Source organism: Salvelinus fontinalis, chromosome 19 (genome assembly GCF_029448725.1).
Source record: "Salvelinus fontinalis isolate EN_2023a chromosome 19, ASM2944872v1, whole genome shotgun sequence".
Classification (NCBI taxonomy): Eukaryota; Metazoa; Chordata; class Actinopteri; order Salmoniformes; family Salmonidae; genus Salvelinus; species Salvelinus fontinalis.
In genome coordinates, this window is record NC_074683.1 from 20,125,961 (window position 1) to 20,147,350 (window position 21,390).

Consider the following 21,390-nt stretch of genomic DNA (forward strand, 5'->3'; position numbering starts at 1 on the left):
ATCGCAAAAGATTTACAGACAACAGCTTTATATAGTAGTGTTACAAGCAGAGTGTAAGGGAGTGTATGAAATACAGAATGAGAATATATATTTGACACCTCAGCTTTTGATGCAGAGGTGTCATATATAATTCTAGGAAAGCCTGAATTCTCGTGTTGTCTACTCCACTGGGGTCTGCCAGCCAGGGGTTGTAAGGTTTAATGACAAGTTTGTTTGTGTCAAAGTCAGAATAAGCGACGGCATGATAAAGAAATGGAGTGACTGCTCTGCTACCGTTCTTACTGCGCCTCACGTTACAAATACAAAATAGCCACGCAGTTTACATCGCAAGTAGGTTACTTGGTCTTTTCAGTCACTCCCTAACGTAACCTCACACTGTAAAGTGATCTCTCCCTTATACAGAGTCACTCAATACGTCTCATCCCATTGAGCCAAGGTTCTGAAATCAAGGATGACAATTGGATTGAAATGTCATCCCAGTAAATAGTACAGTTGCCATACCAAACATGTCTTAACACGAAAACACAGGCTATTGTACTGATGATGTCGTGGTGCAGAGCGTGTGTACTGGTCAAAAAGGCGTTCAGTTTGTTTCAGGCATTCAGTTTGGCTTGTTAAGTGTCAGAGGACACTGTAGTTGAGATTTTAAGTTGACGGGAGAGCACTTTCCCTTTTCAAATGACTCGTAATGGTAAAACAGCACTGCATGAATCAGCTTGGATCTCAAACAAATAAGTTACAATTTAAAGGTTTGAGGAAATACTTTCAGTATGAGAGCAACAAAAGCAAAGTGATATTAAAGTATCTGTCCAGTGAAAATCTCACTGTTAAAAGTTCATATTCTGTTAACTCAGGGGCTCCTGACTGGCGCAGCGGTCTAAGTCACTGCATCTCAGTGCTAGAGGCATCACTACAGACCATGGTTCAATTCCAGGCTGTATCACAACTGGCCGTGATTGGGAGTCACATATGGCGGTGCACAATTGGCCCAGTGACGTCTGGGTTAGGGTTTGGCTGGGGTAGGCCGACAATGTAAAAAATAATTTGTTCTTCTTACTTACTTGCCTAGTTAAATATAGGTTAAATAAATAAAATAAAAAAACTCATACCAGTATTGTAGTACTCAAGACTGGTTTTGTCTTGGTGCTATGTAGGATACATTTGTACTCGTTCTTGACTCGGTCTCGGACAGTGAGGCCTCCTAATTTCTTCCTGAGACCAGCCGAGATGAGTGAAAAAAATCACCTTCCATTTATTCAGCACATAAAACCACTTCGCCAGACCAAATATATACACTCATTTTTAAAACATTAATATCAGCTTTTATATCTATTACAGGCATGTTTGCACAGTGGCGAACCTATAGGCCTTCAGTGTGTGACAGGTTCGTGATTCTGAAAGGACAGCAACCATAATCAAATCTAATTTTATTTGTCACATGCGCCGAATACAACAGGTGTAGTAGACCTTACAGTGAAATGCTTACTTACAAGCCCTTAACCAACAATGTAGTTTAAAAAAACAAGTGTTAAGTAAAAAATGTAAATAACAAATAATTAAAGAGCAGTAGTAAAATAACAGTAGCGAGGCTATATATAGGGGGTAACGGTACAGAGTCAATGTGCGGGTACACAGGTTAGTCAAGGTAATATGTACATGTAGGTAGAGTTAAAGTGACTATGCATAGATAATAAACAGAGTAGCAGCAGCGTAAAAGAGGGGGGAGGGGACAATGCAAATAGTCTCGGTTGCCATTTTATTAGCTGTTCAGCAGTCTTATGGCTTGGGGGTAGAAGCTGTTAAGAAGCCTTTTTGACCTAGACTTGGTGCTCCGGTACCGCTTGCCATGTGGTAGCAGAGAGAACATTCTATGACTAGGGTGGCTGGAATCCTTGACAATTTTTACAGCCTTCCTCTGACACCGCCTGGTATAGAGGTCCTGGATGGCAGGAAGCTTGGCCCCAGTAATGTACTGTGCTGTACACACTACCCTCTGTAGTGCCTTGCGGTCAGAGGCCGAGCAATTGCCATACCAGGCAGTGATGCAACCAGTCAGGATACTCTCGATGGTGCAGCTGTATAACTTTTAGAGGATCTGAGGACCCATGCCAAATCTTTTCAGTCTCCTGAGGGGTAATAGGTTTTGTCGTGCCCTCTTCACGACTGTCTTCGTGTGTTTGGACCATGATAGTTTGTTGGTGATGTGGACACCAAGGATCTTGAAGCTCTCACCCTCCTCCACTGCAGCCCCGTCAATGAGAATGGGGGTATGCTCGGTCCTTCCTTTCCTGTAGTCCACAATCTTCTCCTGTGTCTTGATCACATAGAGGGAGAGTTTGTTATCCTGACACTACACAGCCAGGTCTCTGACCTCCTCCCTATAGGCTGTCTCATTGTTGCCGGTGATCTGGCCTACAACGTTTGTGTCGTCGGCAAACTTAATGATGGTGTTGGAGTCGTGCCTGGCCATGCAGTCATGAGTGAACGGAGTATAGGAGGGAACTGAGCATGCACCCCTGAGGGGGCTCTGTGTTGAGGATCATTGTGGCAGATGTGTTGTTACCGAACCTTGCAACCTGGGGAGCGGCCCGTCAGGAAGTCCACGATCCAGTTGCAGAGGGAGGTGTTTAGTCCCAGAGTCCTTAGCTTAGTGATGAGCTGTGAGGGCACTATGGTGTTGAACACTCCCTCTTCATCTTCCTGCAAGAGAACCGCACCCACACCCACTATACTAGCTTCTACCTCCAACTTAAAAGGTTTGTCAAAGTTGGGTCGGCAAGCACTGGGGCACTACGAAGTAGCACTTTGGCGGACTCAAAAGCATAGTTACAGTCCTTGGACCACTTAAATGGTACTTTGGGACTGAGCAGAGATGTAATTGGAGCTACTGCCATCAAAAAATTCTTACAGAACGTACGATAGTACCCTACCATCCCCAGGAATCTGCGCAACAGGCGGCAAGTCGTGGGAGCAGGAGAAGCAACAATTGCTTCCACTTTGCCAGTTACTGGGCGCACTAGACCTCGTCCCACTTGCTTCCCTAAGTAAGTCACAGTAGCCTTCCCAATCTCACACCTGGCCAATTTGAGGGTTAAAGAAGCATTCTCCAACCGCTGAAACACACTTCAAGGTGGCGAGATGATCAGACAAAGTAGACGAATGAATCACCACATCGTCAAGGTAAGCAATACAATTTGGCACATCCGCGAACACAATGTGCTCATTTGTGGCCTGCTGGAGGTCATTTTGCTGGGCTCTGGCAGTGCACCTCCTTGCACAAAGGCGGAGGTAGCGGTCCTGCTGCTGGGTTGATGCCCTCCTACGGCCTCCTCCACGTCTCCTGATGTACTGGCCTGTCTCCTGGTAGCGCCTCCATGCTCTGGACACTACGCTGACAGACACAGCAAACCTTTTTGCCACAGTTCGCATTGATGTGCCATCCTGGATGAACTGCACTACCTGAGCCACTTGTGTGGGTTGTAGACTCCGTCTCATGCTACCACTAGAGTGAGAGCACCGCCAGCATTCAAAAGTGACCAAAACATCAGCCAGGAAGCACAGGAACTGAGAAGTGGTCTGTGGTCACCACCTGCAGAATCACTGCTGTTTTGGGGGGTGTCTTGCTAATTGCCTATAATTTCCACCTTTTGTCTATTCCATTTGCACAACAGCATGTGAAATTTATTGTCAATCAGTGTTGCTTCCTAAGTGGACAGTTTGATTTCACAGAAGTGTGATTGACTTGGAGTTACATTGTGTTGTTTAAGTGTTCCCTTTATTTTTTTGAGCAGTGTAGTACGGAGAGGGATAGCCTCTGGGTATCGAGTAGCACTGCACATTATTCTTCGTAAGTACTGGTTACCTGACCTGGTTTTCGACAACGGACCTACACAATCGATTATGATGCTTTCAAATGGTTCCCCCACCACAGGAATCGGGCAGAGCGGCGCACCAGGAACTGTTTGATTCGCTTTCCCAGTGACATACATGACATGTTTTACAAAATTGGGCCACGTCAGACTTCAAACCTGGCCAGAAAAAATCTCAAAGGACTCGGTTATAAGTCTTCATGATCCCCAAATGTCCGGACCAAGCCTGGTCATGCGCGAGTGACAGCACCTGCTGTCGGAACAGTGTAGGAATAATCACTTGACACACTTCACTCCAGTAAACTAACTGTGTTATGAGTGGCCCATTGACACATCAAAACTCCTGCTTCCATAAGTAGGCGGTCGACCTAGTTTTAGCTTCCTCAATGGAAATTACCGAAGCAGAACACTTGCGAAGACTGGTGTCTCCCTTTTGACATTCAATGAACTTCTCGGGGGTGACAGACAAAAGAATGTTGAGTAATTGGGGTGTGATTTCGCTTTCCCCTGCCTTAGTTTTTACGGGGGTAAAAACCATCAGCCTTGCAAGAAGGAATACTCGGTGCATTGCCTTCTACCTCAACATTCTCAAAAATGGAACTAGAGAAATCCACATCTCCCAGCTTGTGAGATTGTGCCCTCGTTAACACACATGCAGGAAAAACATAGGGAAATTCTTGAACCAATTTATCATCTGTAATTTTGATTTCTGGCTTGTCTACTACCTCTAACACAGGAGTGACGTTACCACCAGCGATATCGTTCCCTAGTAGCAATGTGAATCCTTTTACTGGCAGTGTAGACACTACACCAACACAGAAATGTCCTGATACCAAGTCTGACACTAAGTGGACCCAGTGTAATGGTACAGGTACGGTTTTTGTCTCTATACCCTGTAATATGACATGCGAGCCACAATACGTTTCAGGAAACCAGGGTAAAGCAGCAGTAATGATTACTGACTGCGCTGTCCCGGTGTCTCGTAAGATTTGTATGGGCTTTTGAGACGCTTGTTCTCCTGTTAAGGAAACACAACCGGCAGAGATAAATGGGGCATAGATAGGATCCGGTTTCCCAAATGCTGAATCAATAACTTCGTCCAACGGACGAGCCAAAGACTGGACCAAACCCACGCTTTTCAATTTAGGGGATAGTGACAGGGACTGTTTCTGGTTTCTTTTTCAAAACCGGGCAGTCCGCAATCACGTGACCCTTTTGGTGACAGTAAAAACAGTCATGGAGCTTGTGCGAAGGGTTGCCGGAGGAAAAGTGACCCGAATGAGGCACTGATGACGTAATCGTTCGGCCTTCAAAACGAGGCGCACCAAAGACAGTCTTGTGTATCAAAGCGTACTCATCTGCCAACACTGCTGCCTGGGCCAATGTCACCACTTTCTGTTCATTTAAATGAACTACAATTCTATCAGGCAGGTTGCTTTTAAAGTCCTCCAACAGCATCAACTCCTGAATATCTGCAAAAGCGTTGCCCGTTTTTGGCCAGTTTTTGTAAAAACGGTCCCACCCATTAAGTAAAAATGTGATTAGTTGATTCCACTGTCACTTTACCATTTTGCCCTAATACAGTTGAATGGCATATGCCTTTATCTAGCTTCTGTTGCCCTAGCCAATGGCTGACTTAGCTAGCTCGATGTATCCCCCCAGAGACCAGCAAAGTCCTGACCAACAAAATCCTGATTGGATATTTTTTTCTCTTCAGTGTTAACCCTTTCCTTTCCAACAAAAACTGAAGAGATTAAATCAGAACATCATTGAAAATAATAATAGAATTATAATTATTATTTTATAAGTCCTTAGCTATTCTCTGAAAGCGTAGAACGCCCATTGTTCACCACTGTGTTTGGGTTAGTAATCATTTGTAGCATGTCTTTATTTTCCATCAGCATGCATTTATTCTATCTGAATGTCTAAAGAATCCATATGTTGTTCTGAAATATGAACACAGAAATACTGGACATTTTGATCTCTTATTATGGTGCTGATTTGGTAAAATTACAATCATGGTCTTGAATTGGACTCGCATTTTTCTGGTCTCGGTCTTGACTCGGTCTATCATATTACTGCCACAACGGCGGTCACGAGACATGAATGTAAAGATTAAATCGAGAATAGTGTGATGGGTGACAATATTAGCCTATCACTTGAATGATGCCCAGTTTAAGGCAAACAGCACATGCTTTTTTTTTTACTTCTTCAAATCATAGTCGCACACCTCATGTAGCCTACCCCATAAGCCTATATGCTCTGATAAGTTTTGTATCTCAATTAAACTGGCCATATAACTTCTTAAAATGATGCACAGAAATAGCCTAATCGTTTAGCTTAAAATGTTGATAAACTTTCTCATCTGTTGCGTCAAGCTCCTTACTTAAAACAGTTTTTGTTGATGCCCGTGGTTGTATTAATTTGGGATCTATCGCATCCCACAACTGTTCCAGGCTATGTTTGAACTATTTCTTTTCATCTGCACTGTTCCTAATGTAAATTTGTTTTATTCAAATGTTCAGTGGCAATTGTAAAAAGTAGATTTCTGCATACAGGTGTATGGTTTGTTGAACTTTGCAATCAATGGTTTTTGCTTGGCATACATTTAAAAGTTTAAAAGTGAGTCTCTGTTACCGTGTAATTGCCCAGTAGCAAGGGAAATCCGGCCTTATAAAGACATCCTCTGAATGAATGGTATTCTCAAAACCAACAAAAACCTTACTCCTTTGAAGGGTGAGTAAAGTCCACAAATATGAGCAGTTTAGAGACTTAATTAATGGCTATTTCGAGGGTTTTTAAGCCAATAGATTCGCAGCCCCAGGTACACCAAACATTTCCCCAAATGCTATTTTTTCTTAAAGGGACACATCAACATTCCCTTTTAAATAAAGGGACGTGCAACATAAATGGTATATGCTAAGTTGCTAAGAGGAATCCTTGGGACGACCCCACCCTGACCCGAACTTTAACCCTTACATTTACCCAAACCTTAACCCTTACCTAACCCTAACCGTAACCTTAACCCTTACCTTAAACATTTTAAATGTCAAATTCAATGGGGTGACATCAGAGTTGGACGTCCCAAGGATCACACTTAGACTTTTACCAACAGAAATTGATTTTGCCAGTCCAAATAATGCAATCAGAACTGGCAGATACTTTACGTAAACATTATGAAAATGAAAAGACACAAAGATTTTATAGCTTTAAGCCAGTGAAATATGTATGTGCTCATGTCACCTCACACTCGAGGCAGTCTCACAGTACAGGGAGCTTTTCACACTCATTTCACACTCACACTAATTATACAGTTTTATCTCTACTCTTTCTCTCACCTTGATTTTGTTCTCATTTCGTTCTCAGAGCCACCAGTGACAGTCATTAAGAAACTGGAGGACTTGCGCTTTCCAGAAGCAGCTGTGGCATCAATGGATTGTGAGCTATCAAGGCCACATGTTGAAGTGAAATGGATGAAGGTAAACAATTCATACCCTTTCCACCCAATAATTACACTATTTTGTTCGCAACCTTTCACTCAGTAATACTATGGTGCATGATGCATCACATGAAGTCATATTCATGGGTTGCACGTTATCGTCACGATGTTGTTTTAAACGGTAGTTCTGGAACTAATACCCAACTGAGCATTCTACTCAGACAGTCTCAATAGGGGTTAATTAAGATTGAGTCTAAATAATGTGGCTTGGAAACATGATGACATTTCAAAATGAGGTATATATTTTTTTTATTAACCTGGTCAGTCTATGTCATTGAAAGAGCAGTGGTCCTTAATGTTTCGTACACTAAGTGTACATACATACATACATACATACATACAGTCAGTCAGTCAGTCAGTCAGTCAGTCAGTCAGCCAGCCAGCCAGCCAGCCAGCCAGCCAGCCAGCCAGCCAGTCAGCCAGTCAGCCAGTCAGCCAGCCAGCCAGCCAGCCAGCCAGTCAGTCAGTCAGTCAGTCAGTCAGTGAGTGAGGGAGTGCATCCGGAAAGTATTCAAACCTCTTGACTTTTTCCACATTTTGGTACGTTACAGCCTTCTTCTAAAATGGATGTAATTGTTTTTCCCCCCTCATCAATCTACAAACAATACCAGCATATCACATTTCCATAAGTATTCAGACCCTTTACTCAGTACTTTCTTGAAGTTACAGCCTCAAGTCTTCTTGGATATGACGCTACAAGCTTGGCACACCTGTATTCGGGGAGTTTCTCCCATTCTTAACTGCAGATCCTTTCAAGCTCTGTCGGGATGGATGGGGAGCGTCGCTGCGCAGCTATTTTCAGGTCTCTCCAAAGATGTTTGATGTTCAGGTTCAAGTCCGGACTCTGGCTGGGCCAGACATTCAGAGACTTGTCCCGAAGCCACTCCTGCATTGTCTTGGCTGGGTGCTTAGGGTTGTTGTTCTGTTGGAAGGTGAACCTTTGCCCCAGTCTGAGGTCCTGAGTGCTCTGGAGCATGTTATCATCAAGGATCTCTCTGTACTTTGCTCCGTTCATCATTCCCTCGACCCTGACTAGTCTTCCAGTGCCTGCCGCTGAATAACATCCCCACAGCATGATGTTGCCCCCACCATACTTCGGCGTAGGGATGGTGCCAGGTTTCCCCCAGATGTGACACTTGGCATTCAGGCCAAAGAGTTCAATGTTGGTTTCATCAGACCAGAGAATCTTGTTTCTCATGGTCTGAGTCTTTAGGTAACTTTTGGCAAACTCCAAGCGGGCTGTCATGTGCCTTACTGAGGAGGGGCTTCCGTCTGGCCACTCTACCATAAAGGCCTGATTGGTGGAGTGCTGCAGAGATGGTTGTCCTTCTTGAAGGTTCTTCCATCCCCACAGAGAAACTCTAGAGCTCTGTCAGAGTGACCATTGGGTTCTTTGTCACCTCCCTGACCAACACCCTTCTCCCCAATTGCTCAGTTTGGCCAGGTGGCCAGCTCTAGGATGAGTCTTGGTGGTCCAAACTTCTTCCATTTAAGAATTATGGCAGCCACTGTTCTTGGGGACCTTCAATGCTGCAGACATTTTTGGTACCCTTCCCCAGATCTGTGCCTCGACACAATCCTGTCTCGGAGCTCTATAGACAATTCATTTGACCTCATGGCTTGGTCTTTTCCCTGACATGCACTGTCAACTGTGGAACCTTATATAAACAGGTGTGTGCCTTTCCAAGTCATGTTCAATTAATTGAATTTACCACAGGTGGACTCCAATCAAGTTGTAGAAACATCTCAAGGATGATCAATGGAAACAGGATGCACTTGAGCTCAGTTTCGAGTCTCATAGCAAAGGGTCTAAATACTTATGTAAATAATGTATTTCAGTATTTTATTTTTAATAAATTTGTAAACATTTCATTATTGGGTATTGTGTGTAGATTGTTGAGAAAAAAACACTTTTCCATTTTAGAATAAGGCTTAACAAACAAAAAAAAATCACGGGGTCTGAATACTTTCCAAATGCACTGTACATACATAAATATACTGAACAAAAATTTCACGCACCATGCAACAATTTCAAAGATTTTACTGAGTTACAGTTCATATGAGAAAATCAGTGAATTGAAATAAATTCATTCGGCCCTAATGGATTTTACATGACTGAGAATACAGATATGCATCTGTTGGTCACAGATACCAAAAAAAAAAATGGGCCTCACAATAGGCCTTAGGATTTCGTCATGTTATTTTGGTGCATTCAAATTACCAACGATAAAATGGAGTTGTGTTAGTTGTCCGTAGCTTATGCCTGCCCATACCATAACCCCACCGTCACCATGGGGCACTTTGCTCACAACGTTGACATCAGCAAATCGCTCGCCCACGCAACGCCATACTCATGGTCTAAGGTTGTGAGGCCGGGTGGACGTACTGACAAATTCTCTAAAACAACGTTGGAGGTGGGTAAGGATAGAGAAATTAACATTCAAATCTCTGGCAACATCTCTGGGGGACATTCCTGCAGTCAGCATTTCAATTGCACGCTCCCTCAAAACTTGAGACATTTGTGGCATTGTGTTCCGTGATAAAACTGCACATTTTTAGAGTGGCCTTTTATTGTCCCCAGCACAAGGTGCAGCTGTTTAATGATCATGATGTTTAATCAGCATCTTGATATACCACACCTTTCAGGTGGATGAATTATCTTGGCAAATGAGAAATGCTCACTAACAGGGCTGTAAACAAATTTGTGCACATCATTTGAGAGAAATAAGCTTTTGTGCGCATGGAACATTTCTAGGATCTTTTATTTCAGCTCATGAAACATAGGACCAATATAGGACCAACACATGTTGCATATATATATTTTTGTTCAGTATACATACATTAGATTTTACTCCGGTATACATTATATTATGTGTAGTGTTTTCAATAATACCATTACCGATCATGAGCTCTTTATTCTCACCCCTCAGCTACTCTCAGCCCATCCCACCTATCACCGTAGACCACCCTCGTTTAGATTCCATGTGCCATATATTTTACTGTGCTGTGATGTTTTACATATATTTTTAACCTTTCTATCCGCATAGTATCCACAGATCCACTCGCGAGTTGTGCATCGGTTCAAGGCACTGCATCTCAGTGCTAGAGGCATCACTACAGACCCTGGTTCGATCCCGGGCTGTAAAACAACTGGCCGTGATCAGGAGTCCCATAGGGCGGCGCACAATTGGCCCAGCGTCGCCCGGGTTAGGGAAGGGTTTGGTCGGGGTCGGCCGTTATTGTAAAATAAGAATTTGTTCTTAACTGACTTGCCTAGTTAAATAAAGGTTAAATACATTGAAAAATATATTTTATACAAAGATTGTGAGTTAAATTGAAAACCTTTCCTAAGAGTATTATTATATTGTTGATTGATTGACTATGGCTTTCAAAATAATTAGTAGGACAAGCTTTTATAATCATTGTGATGTCGCCAGATTGACTTTAGATGCAGCACAACTTTAGCTAGCTAGCTAAAATTGAGGAAAGAACACCAGCATTTTAGTTAGCCTCTTTTAAGGATCGTACCCTTTTTTTCAATATTTGCCTAAAATGACATACTCAAATCTAACTGCCTGAAGCTCCGGACATGAAGCAAGGATATGCATATTCTTGATACCATTTGAAAGGAAACACTTTTTTCCCACAAACACAAGTTTGGGGAAATGTAAAATTAATGTAGGAGAATATAACACATTAGATCTGGTAAAACATGTAAATGTGTTTTCTATTTCTTTTTTCCTCCATCATCTTTGAAATGCAAGAGAAAGGCCATAATATAATATTGCAGTTCAGGTGCAATTTAGATTTTGGCCACTAGATAGCAGCAGTGTGTGTGCAAAGTTTCAGATTGATCCAGTTAAGCATTACAATACTGGACAATATTTTGTATCAAGTCTGCCCAAATGTGCCGAATTGGTGAATTGATACATTTTCAAGTACATAACCACAGAGAACATACAAAAATGAAATGGTAATACAACATTTAAGTTTACATCCTCCCAGGAATGTCATAGATGATGGATCATTAGCTTATACAATAACTTTCACACATCTAGATGGCCGGGCGGGGTAGGTGTGGAGCCAGACACAGTAGGGGTTCAAACTGTAGAACCCAGTTCCTACATTTGAATATAAAAATAGATTTTATCAGACCAAACTATGCTACTTTTTTATCTCTGGGACCCTCAGGATGACAAATCAGAGCAAGATTACTGAATGTAAGTACATTATTTACCTTCAGAGGTGAATGTATCAAACCAGTTGCCGTGATAATTTTTGTTGTTGTTGTGCACTCTCTTCAAACAATAGCATGGTATTTTTCACTGTAATACCTACTATAAAGTGGACAGTGTAGATAGATTAACAATCATTTAAGCTTTCTGCCCGTATAAGACATGTCTGGAAAGTTTGCTGTTACTTACAACTGTCATGCTAATCACATTAGCGCATGTTAACTCAACCGTCCCGGTATAGGAACAGCGATCCCGTAGAGACTAGCTAACGTTAGTATTGCTAGCTATTTCTGACAAACTTTGCTAGCTCATGGCAACATTGCCATCTCTCTAAAGTAAACTTGACTACGTCATAATGGTGTCATAATTGTTTCCTACTAATTATTTGTGTACTTTAGCAATGTCATTGTATTTCCAGGTCACTATAGTGTAATTTTTACCAAACAGTCATTAACTACCGTTCAAAAAGACTGAGCATTAACCATCAGTCGTACATCAATATGCTGCGGCATCTGTAGAACGTTGATAACAATGGCAATGACCGGAAGTGCAGTCCATGAATAGCTAGGTTTGTAAAATACAACATCGACAATGGTCAGTTAACTTATACATTATGCATTTACTCAAATGATATGACAGATTTCTGTGGATATGATGACTATTTCTCAATTAAAAATGTTTTATCTTCAGAATGGGATCGAGGTGAAACCACGCAAGGATTTGCGTATTTATGCTATGGGAAGAAAACACTACTTCCAAATCCTGAAGTGTGAAGTCAGTGATTCTGGCACATACTCATGTGACGCTGGAGACTCCAGTACATCCTGCAATATAGAGGTCTACGGTACTGTCTGCCGCCTTAATAATCTCCCATATGAACAATATTTTGATGACTAACTAAGCTTATAATAAAACCTGCTAGTCTTTGATTGCCTCACCTCTAGGTTTGATCAGATGTACTGTACTTTATCGTAACACTTCAGTGTTGAAGTATGGCAACACTATAGCGTAAGGGCTCTATTTTCGACTGGCGTTAAGGCGGCGCTAGTGTCAAACGCACGTTAGTTTGCAATTTCGTCATGTAAAATCTGGCGCACTGGCATTTTCCAGCCCTAACGCCAGGTGCGGCAATTTACCTGTCTTATATCAGCTCGCTTGTGCTCAGATGGGCGGGGTGGACATTTTTGTGTCCTTAAAAACATGATCCAAAGAGCTAATTTCAGGCAGGGATATTTATGACCAAACAAAAGCTGGTTTTAGCGGTAACACAGTTGGTTATGGTATGAATTTGAAAGCGGAAATGCAGCCTATACAGCCATGACACATACTGCCCTAATCTGCTTTTGGGGCCTGTATACTTTGTATTTAGAAACATACATTTATTTTAATAATACAATTTTGTTTAATTTGATTTAAAATCAAGCATAGCCTCCCCTCCTCTCAATTCAGTTTTTTTTTTGCCCAATGCAATCGCGAAATAGTTAAGATTGTCGATAAAGGCATTGGCTCTTGAGACCACTTGGAAATAAATCTTAATCACCAAAGCTTTATTAAAATTTTAAGTTTGAGAGGAGTAAAACAGTTAGCTGACATTCCCATTTTATCTCTGCATTGTAAGCAGGCCCACATTTTTATGCCATGCAGGTCCCGTTTTGGACTTGCGTAAAACCCCCTCCATGATGTAGCCTACGTGTCCATGCCCAACTACGGTACTGTGGTGCTTCAGCTGTTCTTGCTGTCTTGAGTATTCTTCTTAATTCGTAGTTGCCTATCGAAGCAGAGATCCGTTGTCTGGCTGTCCCTCTGCAAATTCATGAGGGTAGTGGAAAGGTGTGCTGCTTATATAGGGCTGGTGGGTGTGGCCCGAGTGGTGCAGACCGTTCCTATTGGTCCATTTAGTTGCTATGCAGTGGGGCCGATTCGTCCAATCAGATTCCAACTCCCTCTTTGCCACCTGATCGGGTGGTCAAAGTCAATTGGAGATCAGGTGATTAGGGGATCCCGGCCTTGGCCTTAGAATAAATGCCATTAGCTTCAACGGTGCTAGCCTATTATGTTGTTTCCAATGGTGAGCATTATTCTCCTGCTGTGTTCCTTTGGGTCCAAATCGTGTTAAGAGGTAATGACAGGTTTCAGGGTTGTTGGAGGCAGTTGTCGACCCTTGTGGGGTTCTAACTAGCCCGGGGAGGTCTCTGTGAGGTGTTTTCCGGCCCCACATGTGTCCTTAATTGTGGGCCTTGACCTTCGTTTTCCCATTGACTTGTATATAGAATTTGGGAGCGATTTACTCTCTGCTGTGTTCTTTTGGTTCCGATTCCCGTTGTGACGTAGTGACAGACTCCAGGAGGGTTGGGGGAAGTTTTCAACCAGCCAAAGGGGTTCTAACCAGCCAAAGGGGAAGCCTCTGTGAGGTGTTTGGCAACCTCACAATGTCTTCTAAGTTGGGTTCTGATGTCTCCTGCTGTGTTCTTTTGGTCCCGACCCATAGTGTGGGTTAGCAACAGACTCCGTAAGTGTTAGAGGCAGTAGTCAGACCTCGTGGGGTTCTAACTAGCCCAGGTGGCAGCCTCTGTGAGGTGTTTTGTGGTCCCATGGGATCTCCATAGCTGTGCACCTTGTCCTCTGTTTGGTGAATGGTCGCTACCTGTGAGTCATCTGTCCGTTTAGTGTGCCACCCGTGCTAAGAAGATACTTACCTGGGGTGGGCACACCAACAAATCGACAGCTGTGTACTACTCCCTTCACAGAACAGTGCAAACTGCCTCTAACCAGAATAGAAAGAGGAGTGGGAGGCCCCGGTGCACAACTGAGCAAGAGGACAAGTACATTAGTGTCTAGTTTGAGAAACAGACCCTAACAAGTCCTCAACTGGCAGCTTCATTAAATAGTACCCACAAATCACCAGTCTCAATGTCAACAGTGAAGAGGCGACTCCGGGATGCTGGCCTTCTACTATTTAATGAAGCTGCCAGTTGAGGACTTGTGAGTGTTCTGTTTCTCAAACTAGACACTCTCATGTACTTGTCCTCTTGCTCAGCTGTGCACTGGGGCCTCCCACTCCTCTTTCTTTTCTTGTTAGAGGCAGTTTGCACTGTTCTGTGAAGGGAGTAGTACACAGCTGTCGATAGAGCAGGTTTGTGCTGTTTTGTGAAGGGAGTAGTACACAGCGTTGGCACAGCTGTCGATTTGTTGGTCCTTAAATGAGCTACAGTGAGCTACAGGCTGTAATCAAAACCACAAATGCTGATGCTCCAGATACTGAACAAGTCTTAAGAAGGCCAGTTTTATTGCACAACAGTTTTCAGCTATGCAAACAAAATTGCAAAAGGGATCAATTAGTGATTAATGATCAATTAGACTTTTAAAATGACAGACTTGGATTAGGGGGGGCAGGTAGCCTAGTGGTTAGAGCGTTGGGTCAGTAACCAAAAGGCTGCTAGTTCAAATCTCTGATAAGGTATACATCTGTTGTTCTGCTCCTGAACAAGGCAGTTAACCCACTCTTTCTAGGCTGTCATTGTAAATAAAATGAAATCCTTATCTGACTTGCCTAGTTAAATAAAATAATTACTATTGTAGCTGGAAACTGCTGATTTTTAATGGAATGTTGAAGTTGGAAGTTTGTTAACAGGAGTGATGGTTGCTGATAATGGGCCTCTCTACACCTATGTACAGTACAAGTCAGAAGGTTACACTCAGTTTTTGACAATTCCCGACATTCAATCCTGGTAAAAATCCCTGTCAGTTAGGATCACCACTTTATTTTAAGAATGTGAAATGTCAGAATAATGGTAGAGAGAATGATTTATTTCATCTTTTACTTATTTCATCACATTCCCAGTGGGTCAGAAGTTTACATACACTCAATTAGTATTTGGTAGCATTGCCTTTAAATTGTTTAACTAGGGTCAAACGTGCCGGGTAGCCTTCCACAAGCTTCCCACAAAAATTTGGGTAAATTTAGGCCCATTCCTCCTGACAGAGCGGGTGTAACTGAGTCAGGTTTGTAGGCCTCCTTGCTCGCACACACTTTTTCAGTTCTGCCCACAAATCTTCTATAGGATGGAGGTCAGGGCTTCGTGATGGCCACTCTAATGCCTTACCTTTCTTGTCCTTAAGCCATTTTGCCACAACTTTGGAAGAATGCTTGGGGTCATAGTCCATTTGGAAGACCCATTTGCTACCAAGCTTTAACTTCCTGACTGATGTCTTGAGATGTTGCTTCAATATATCCACATCATTTTCCTCCCTCATGATGCCATCTATTGTGAAGTGCACCAGTCCCTCCTGCAGCAAAGCACCCCCACAACATGATGCTGCCACCCCCGTGCTTCACGGTTGGGATGGTGTTCTTCGGCTTGCAAGCATCCCCCTTTTTCCTCCAAACATAACGATGGTCATTATGGCCAAACAGTTCTATTTTTGTTTCATCAGACCAGAGAGCATTTCTCCAAAAAGTACGATCTTTGTCCCTATGTGCAGTTGCAAACCATAGTCTGGCTTTTTTATATCAGTTTTGGAGCAATGGCTTCTTCCTTGCTGAGCAGCCTTTCAGGTGTTTCGATATAGGACTCCTTTTACTGTGGACAGATACTTTTGTACCCGTTTCCTCCAGCATCTTCACAAGGTCCTTTGCTGATGTTCTGGGATTGATTTGCACTTTTCGCACCAAAGTACGTTCATCTCTAGGAAACAGAACGCGTCTCCTTCCTAAGTATGACGGCTGCGTGGTCCCATGGTGTTAATACTTGCTTACTATTGTTTGGACAGATGAACGTGGTACCTTCAGGCGTTTGGAAATTGCTCCCAAGGATGAACCAGACTTGTGGAGGTCTACAATTATTTTATTTTGTTTCTGAGGTCTTGGCTGATTTCTTTTGAATTTCCCATGATGTCAAGCAAAGAGGCACTGAGCTTGAAGGTAGGCCTTGAAATACATCCACACGTACACATCCAATAGACTCAAATTATGTAAATTAGCCTATCAGAAGCTTATAAAGCCATGACATCATTTTCTGGAATTTTCCAAGCTTTAAAAAGGCACAGTCAATTTAGTGTATGTAAACTTCTGACCCACTGGAATTGTGATACAGTGAGTTATAAGTGAAATAATCTGTCTGTAAACAATTGTTGGAAAAATAACTTGTGTCATGCACAAAATAGATGTCCTAACTGTCTTGCCAAAGCTATCGTTTGTTAACAAGAAATTTGTGGAGTGGTTGAAAAATGAATTACTCCAACGGAAGTGAATGTAAACTTCCGACTTCAACTGTCGATATTCCATTAACAATCAGCCGTTTCCAGCTGCAATAGTCATTTTTTATTTTTTTATTTAACTAGGCAAGTCAGTTATGAACACATTCTCATTTACAATGACAGCCTAAGAACTGGGGGTTAACTGCCTTGTTCAGGGGCAGAACGACAGATTTTTACCTCGTCAGCTTCGGGATTGAACCTAGAAACCTTTTGGTTACAGGTCCAACGCTCTAACCACTAGGGTACCTGCCGCCCCATTAACAATGTCTACACTGTATTTCTGATCAATTTGATGTTATTTTAATGGTCAAAATGAATTGTGATAGTGGAAACGCAGCCTATCCAGCTGTGACATACACTGCCCATATGCGAATGGAACAAGAGTAGCCTAATCTGCTTTTGGTGCCTGTATACTTTGTATTTAGAAACATAACAAATAAAAAATACTCACATTTTGTTGAATTTGATTTAAAACCAAGCATAGTTTTAAACCCTCCTCAATTATTTCTTTTTTATTTATTTGCCCACTTCAATCGCGAAGTAGAGGACTGTCGATAAAGGCTTTGGCTCCTGAGACCACTTGGAAATAAATCTTAATCACCAAAGCTTTATTAAAATATCAAGTTTTAGAGGAATAAGACAGTAAGCTGACATTCCCTTTTTGTCTTTGCATTGTAGGTAGGCCCACATTATTTTAGCCTTGCAGGTCCCGTTTTGAACGTACATAAAACCCCCTCCATGATGCAGCCTACTAATGTAGACGTTTCAGCTTGTTTTCCGTTTCACATGTTCAAAACCCAAGACCTCCCTTAGGCCTACTATAACAAAGGCTAGTTCAATAGCAATGCGTGTTTTTTTTTTATCCTGACGGTTTTATTTGATGATATAATTACATGTTATTGTATGTATTGTTGTTGTTCTTAAAAAAACAACAGATGGCTTGTTTTTAGTTTAAAATAAATGACAACCAAACTTATCCGAATGATTCACCTAGCTGGTTTTATGGCGACAACGTTCATGGCGCACTGGCAATGCAACTTCTGGAGATGTGCGAATGCGATCTGATCTGTAAAATGGTTCCGATTATGTTCATAAAATGTAGGCCTACATGGGAGCAGTTTAAAGGTGAGTGGACATTCTCCCTCTCTATTGATATTGGATCTTTGTCCAGCTACTGTTCGTTGTTTTAATATTATATGCCAATAGGAAGCAATTATGGTGCCTGTACTGTAAGTGTATATAGACATAGCCTATTTAAAACAAATTCTTGTTTTGTTTTGCATTTTATTCGAATTATTTGCTCTTAAGTGAATTTAGTCTTGTTTATTGACAACATTTGGCATATCTATGCTCAGCCGAAATGCAATTTACAGTAGGCCTCGCCCCTATATCAGTGGGAATTCTATGTATATATTTCCACATTGAAGCCATGCAATTACTTAGAACAAACTATAACAGACTAACATTGGAATGGGAGTTGATTCTAATACAATACAGAAAAGACCATAAATACACAACTTGAAGCAACCACGTATTTATCCATGGAGCATGTTCTGATTGGCCAGTTAGGCTGATTGGCCAGTTAGGGTCCAAGCCTCGACACACCCACAAATTGTAATTTCATCAAAGTTCAGCCCTTTCGCGCCAATGCCAGCGTTTGCGCTGATAATTGTGCTTGTGAAAATAGCAAAAATATTTCTGACATACCCCGGAACCTATAAAACTACCGCCCAGCGCTTAGATTGAACATTGCGCTGGGTTTGTTAAAATAGAGCCCTTAAAATGTTACTGACTTTATTGTATGTTGTCTTAACAGAAAATCAAGCATAACAAATGGATGGACACAAGGTGGACATTCCAATGCAAATACAGTGCCTTCAGAAAGTATTCATACCCCTTGAATTATTTCACATTTTGTTGTGTTACAGCCTGAATTCAAAACGGATTTAATGGATTTTGTTTCTCACCCATTTACACACTATACCCCATAATGACAAAGTGAAAACATGTTTTTAGAGACAATTAGCGAGTCACTTCCGCAGGCCTCTCGTGTTCAGTCACCCTGGTCGGGGCATTATCTGGGTTGAGGTCGGACTGGGTCGTGTTCCGCATCGGAAGCCCTCCCTGTGCCACCCGGGTTTGGCCGGGTCTCGGGTGTTTCCAGAGTATGGTGGTGTCAGCCTGTTGGTCTTGCTGATCCGATTTCCTCCTCGTCATGTGGTCTGAGGGGCTCTCTCCTCAGTGCCACATCTCCTGGTCTGTTTTGGTGGCCCCCGATGGGGTGAAGAGGGCGATCAGCACCCTTGCCTTCCGTTGGTATCCTGGCGGCAACTGCCCGCCCGAGAGGTGGTTGTTGATCTGCTCCAGGTGATGTCGAGCTCTGATGAGCACAGTCTTGGCAGTATGTACAGAGATGAGGTAGTCATTAAAAAATCATGTTAAACACTCTTATACCATGGTATTGTTGAATACTTGTTTCTTATTCTTTGAAAGGGCATTTCAGAGCAACCAAAACATTATTGGTAATGTTGACGTCGATTTTCACTATAGCAAGCTTGGACTGGCGGTTTGGTTAGCTAACTAGCAAGTCCGGTTGTTTCGTTACCATAGCGACTACTGTAGCTCTCAAGTAAAGTTGTTAACTACTTCAGTTGATGTTGAACACATTTCTACTGCCAAATGTGTTCAATTATAGCCATGGTATAAAAGGGATAATCAACTCGGGGCTCTATGCGTTCTCTGGAAAATAATGGATCTCTTTGGAAGGTCAGTAAACACCTTCCACATTGTTCATTTTTTCTCCTACTTGACCAATCAGTGCGGATAGAGCAGCTTGCTCTAATCATAATCACAATGAAAGACAAACACACACACACACTGTGCTACCAATCACAGTGTAGGGTGTTTATTGCACACAGAGTGATTCCATGCAACTTATGTGACTTGCTAAGCACATTTTTACTTCTGAATTTATTTAGGCTTGCCATAACAACAAAGGGGTTGAAAACCTATTGAATCAAGACATTTCAGCTTTTCATTTTTTATTAATACAAATAAATAAATAAAAACATTTCCACTTTGACTTTATGGCGTATGGTTTGTAGGCCAGTGACAAAAATCTCAATTTAATCCATTTCAAATTCAGGCTGTAACACAACATTTTGAAAAAGTCAAGGGGTGTGAATACTTTCTTAAAGCACTGTACATAAGAGGGTCGTAGAAATATATGATGACACCACAGCACTGTGGATTACACACATTTTTGCACACGACCAACATCTGTCGGGGGAACTAAGGAACCAAATCTTTTCTTTTTTAATTATGTCACCGTAATCCCCCCCAAAAAGAGTTTAAAAAGCCATATCACCTGTTGATATTCTGTCATACAAAAGCAAAACGCAGTAACTACGCTTTTGGTCAACATTTAGTTAAGACTGAAATCAGGCTTTTTAGTATCTGTTGTATCTTGTGACAAAGTATCCTGATTCAATTATGTTCTGTTTCAGGGAAAATAGCGTGTGAAATTTTCAGTAACTACAAAATCCAAGTAAAAACCATGGCAAACAGCAGTAACTAAAGTTACTGCACTTTGGCTTTGTTCCACTATGAAACTGATAAAAATGGCTTTAAAGTTTATTTGCTGTCCAGCAAAATATGTTGTAGGTAGACACGTGATAATACCCTGATTTATTATCTTATTATGAAGTAATGTTTTATGCATATCAACCATGACCACTGATTTGACCTATGACCCCAAAGTCAAATAAATGACCATACACAGCCAAACAGAAAAACAACAAGAAAGTTGGAAAAACACATTTAGATTGTAGATACTGCACAAAGTCAAACATTTGTTTAAGTATAAACGTTCTGCACAATGAAATAGTCCTTACCTTATGGTAAAAAAATTATTGAGGGTTACTACAATACAACATTTAAAACATGAAAACATAACTATATAAAACCATTAAATACAGTTGCATAGTACAGTAATTAGAACTCTCAAACTGTGTCCATCAAACAGAAAAACAACAATGAAGTTGGATTAACACATTTAGCTGGTAGATACTGCACTTTGCCTTTGCATTGCCCATATAGTTGTTTAAGGTCATACAAAGGCAGGGTGTAGTATCTGCATTTAAGGGGTCATAGGTCAAATCAGTGGTCATGGTTGATATGCATAAAAATGATTTGATATAAAGATGATACATCAGTGCATTATCACTTACCTACCTACAACATATCTGGCTGGTTAGCAAAAATATTATAAAGCCATTTTTCTCAGTTTTACCATTGGCATAGTTACTGAGTTTTGCCTTTGTAGGGCAGTATTGTTACATGGGGTCTTTATAAAAATTTTTTTTTTTTAATTCCCACAATTTTATTGTTTTGAAGGGGTGATATACTGGGCTCGCTAAATGTACAGTAGACCTTATCCAGCTATCCAGTTAGCTAAAAACTGATTCAAATAATTCCGTGGGAAGCAGGGTGCCGTTTTGGAAGTTTACTTGAATCACAGTGTGAAACTGCA

General features: G+C 41.7%; 1 protein-coding gene across 1 annotated transcript in view; it reads left to right on the forward strand.

Annotated features, from left to right (window-relative positions):
* The window catches only part of LOC129816478 (obscurin-like protein 1), a 79,574-nt gene that overhangs the window by 49,726 nt on the left and 8,458 nt on the right, over nucleotides 1-21,390 (forward strand). Inside the window, exons 24-25 of the mRNA XM_055871018.1 lie at nucleotides 7,236-7,348; nucleotides 12,294-12,447. Of these exons, the coding sequence (XP_055726993.1) occupies nucleotides 7,236-7,348; nucleotides 12,294-12,447 (267 nt within the window). The remainder of the gene's footprint in view (nucleotides 1-7,235; nucleotides 7,349-12,293; nucleotides 12,448-21,390) is intronic.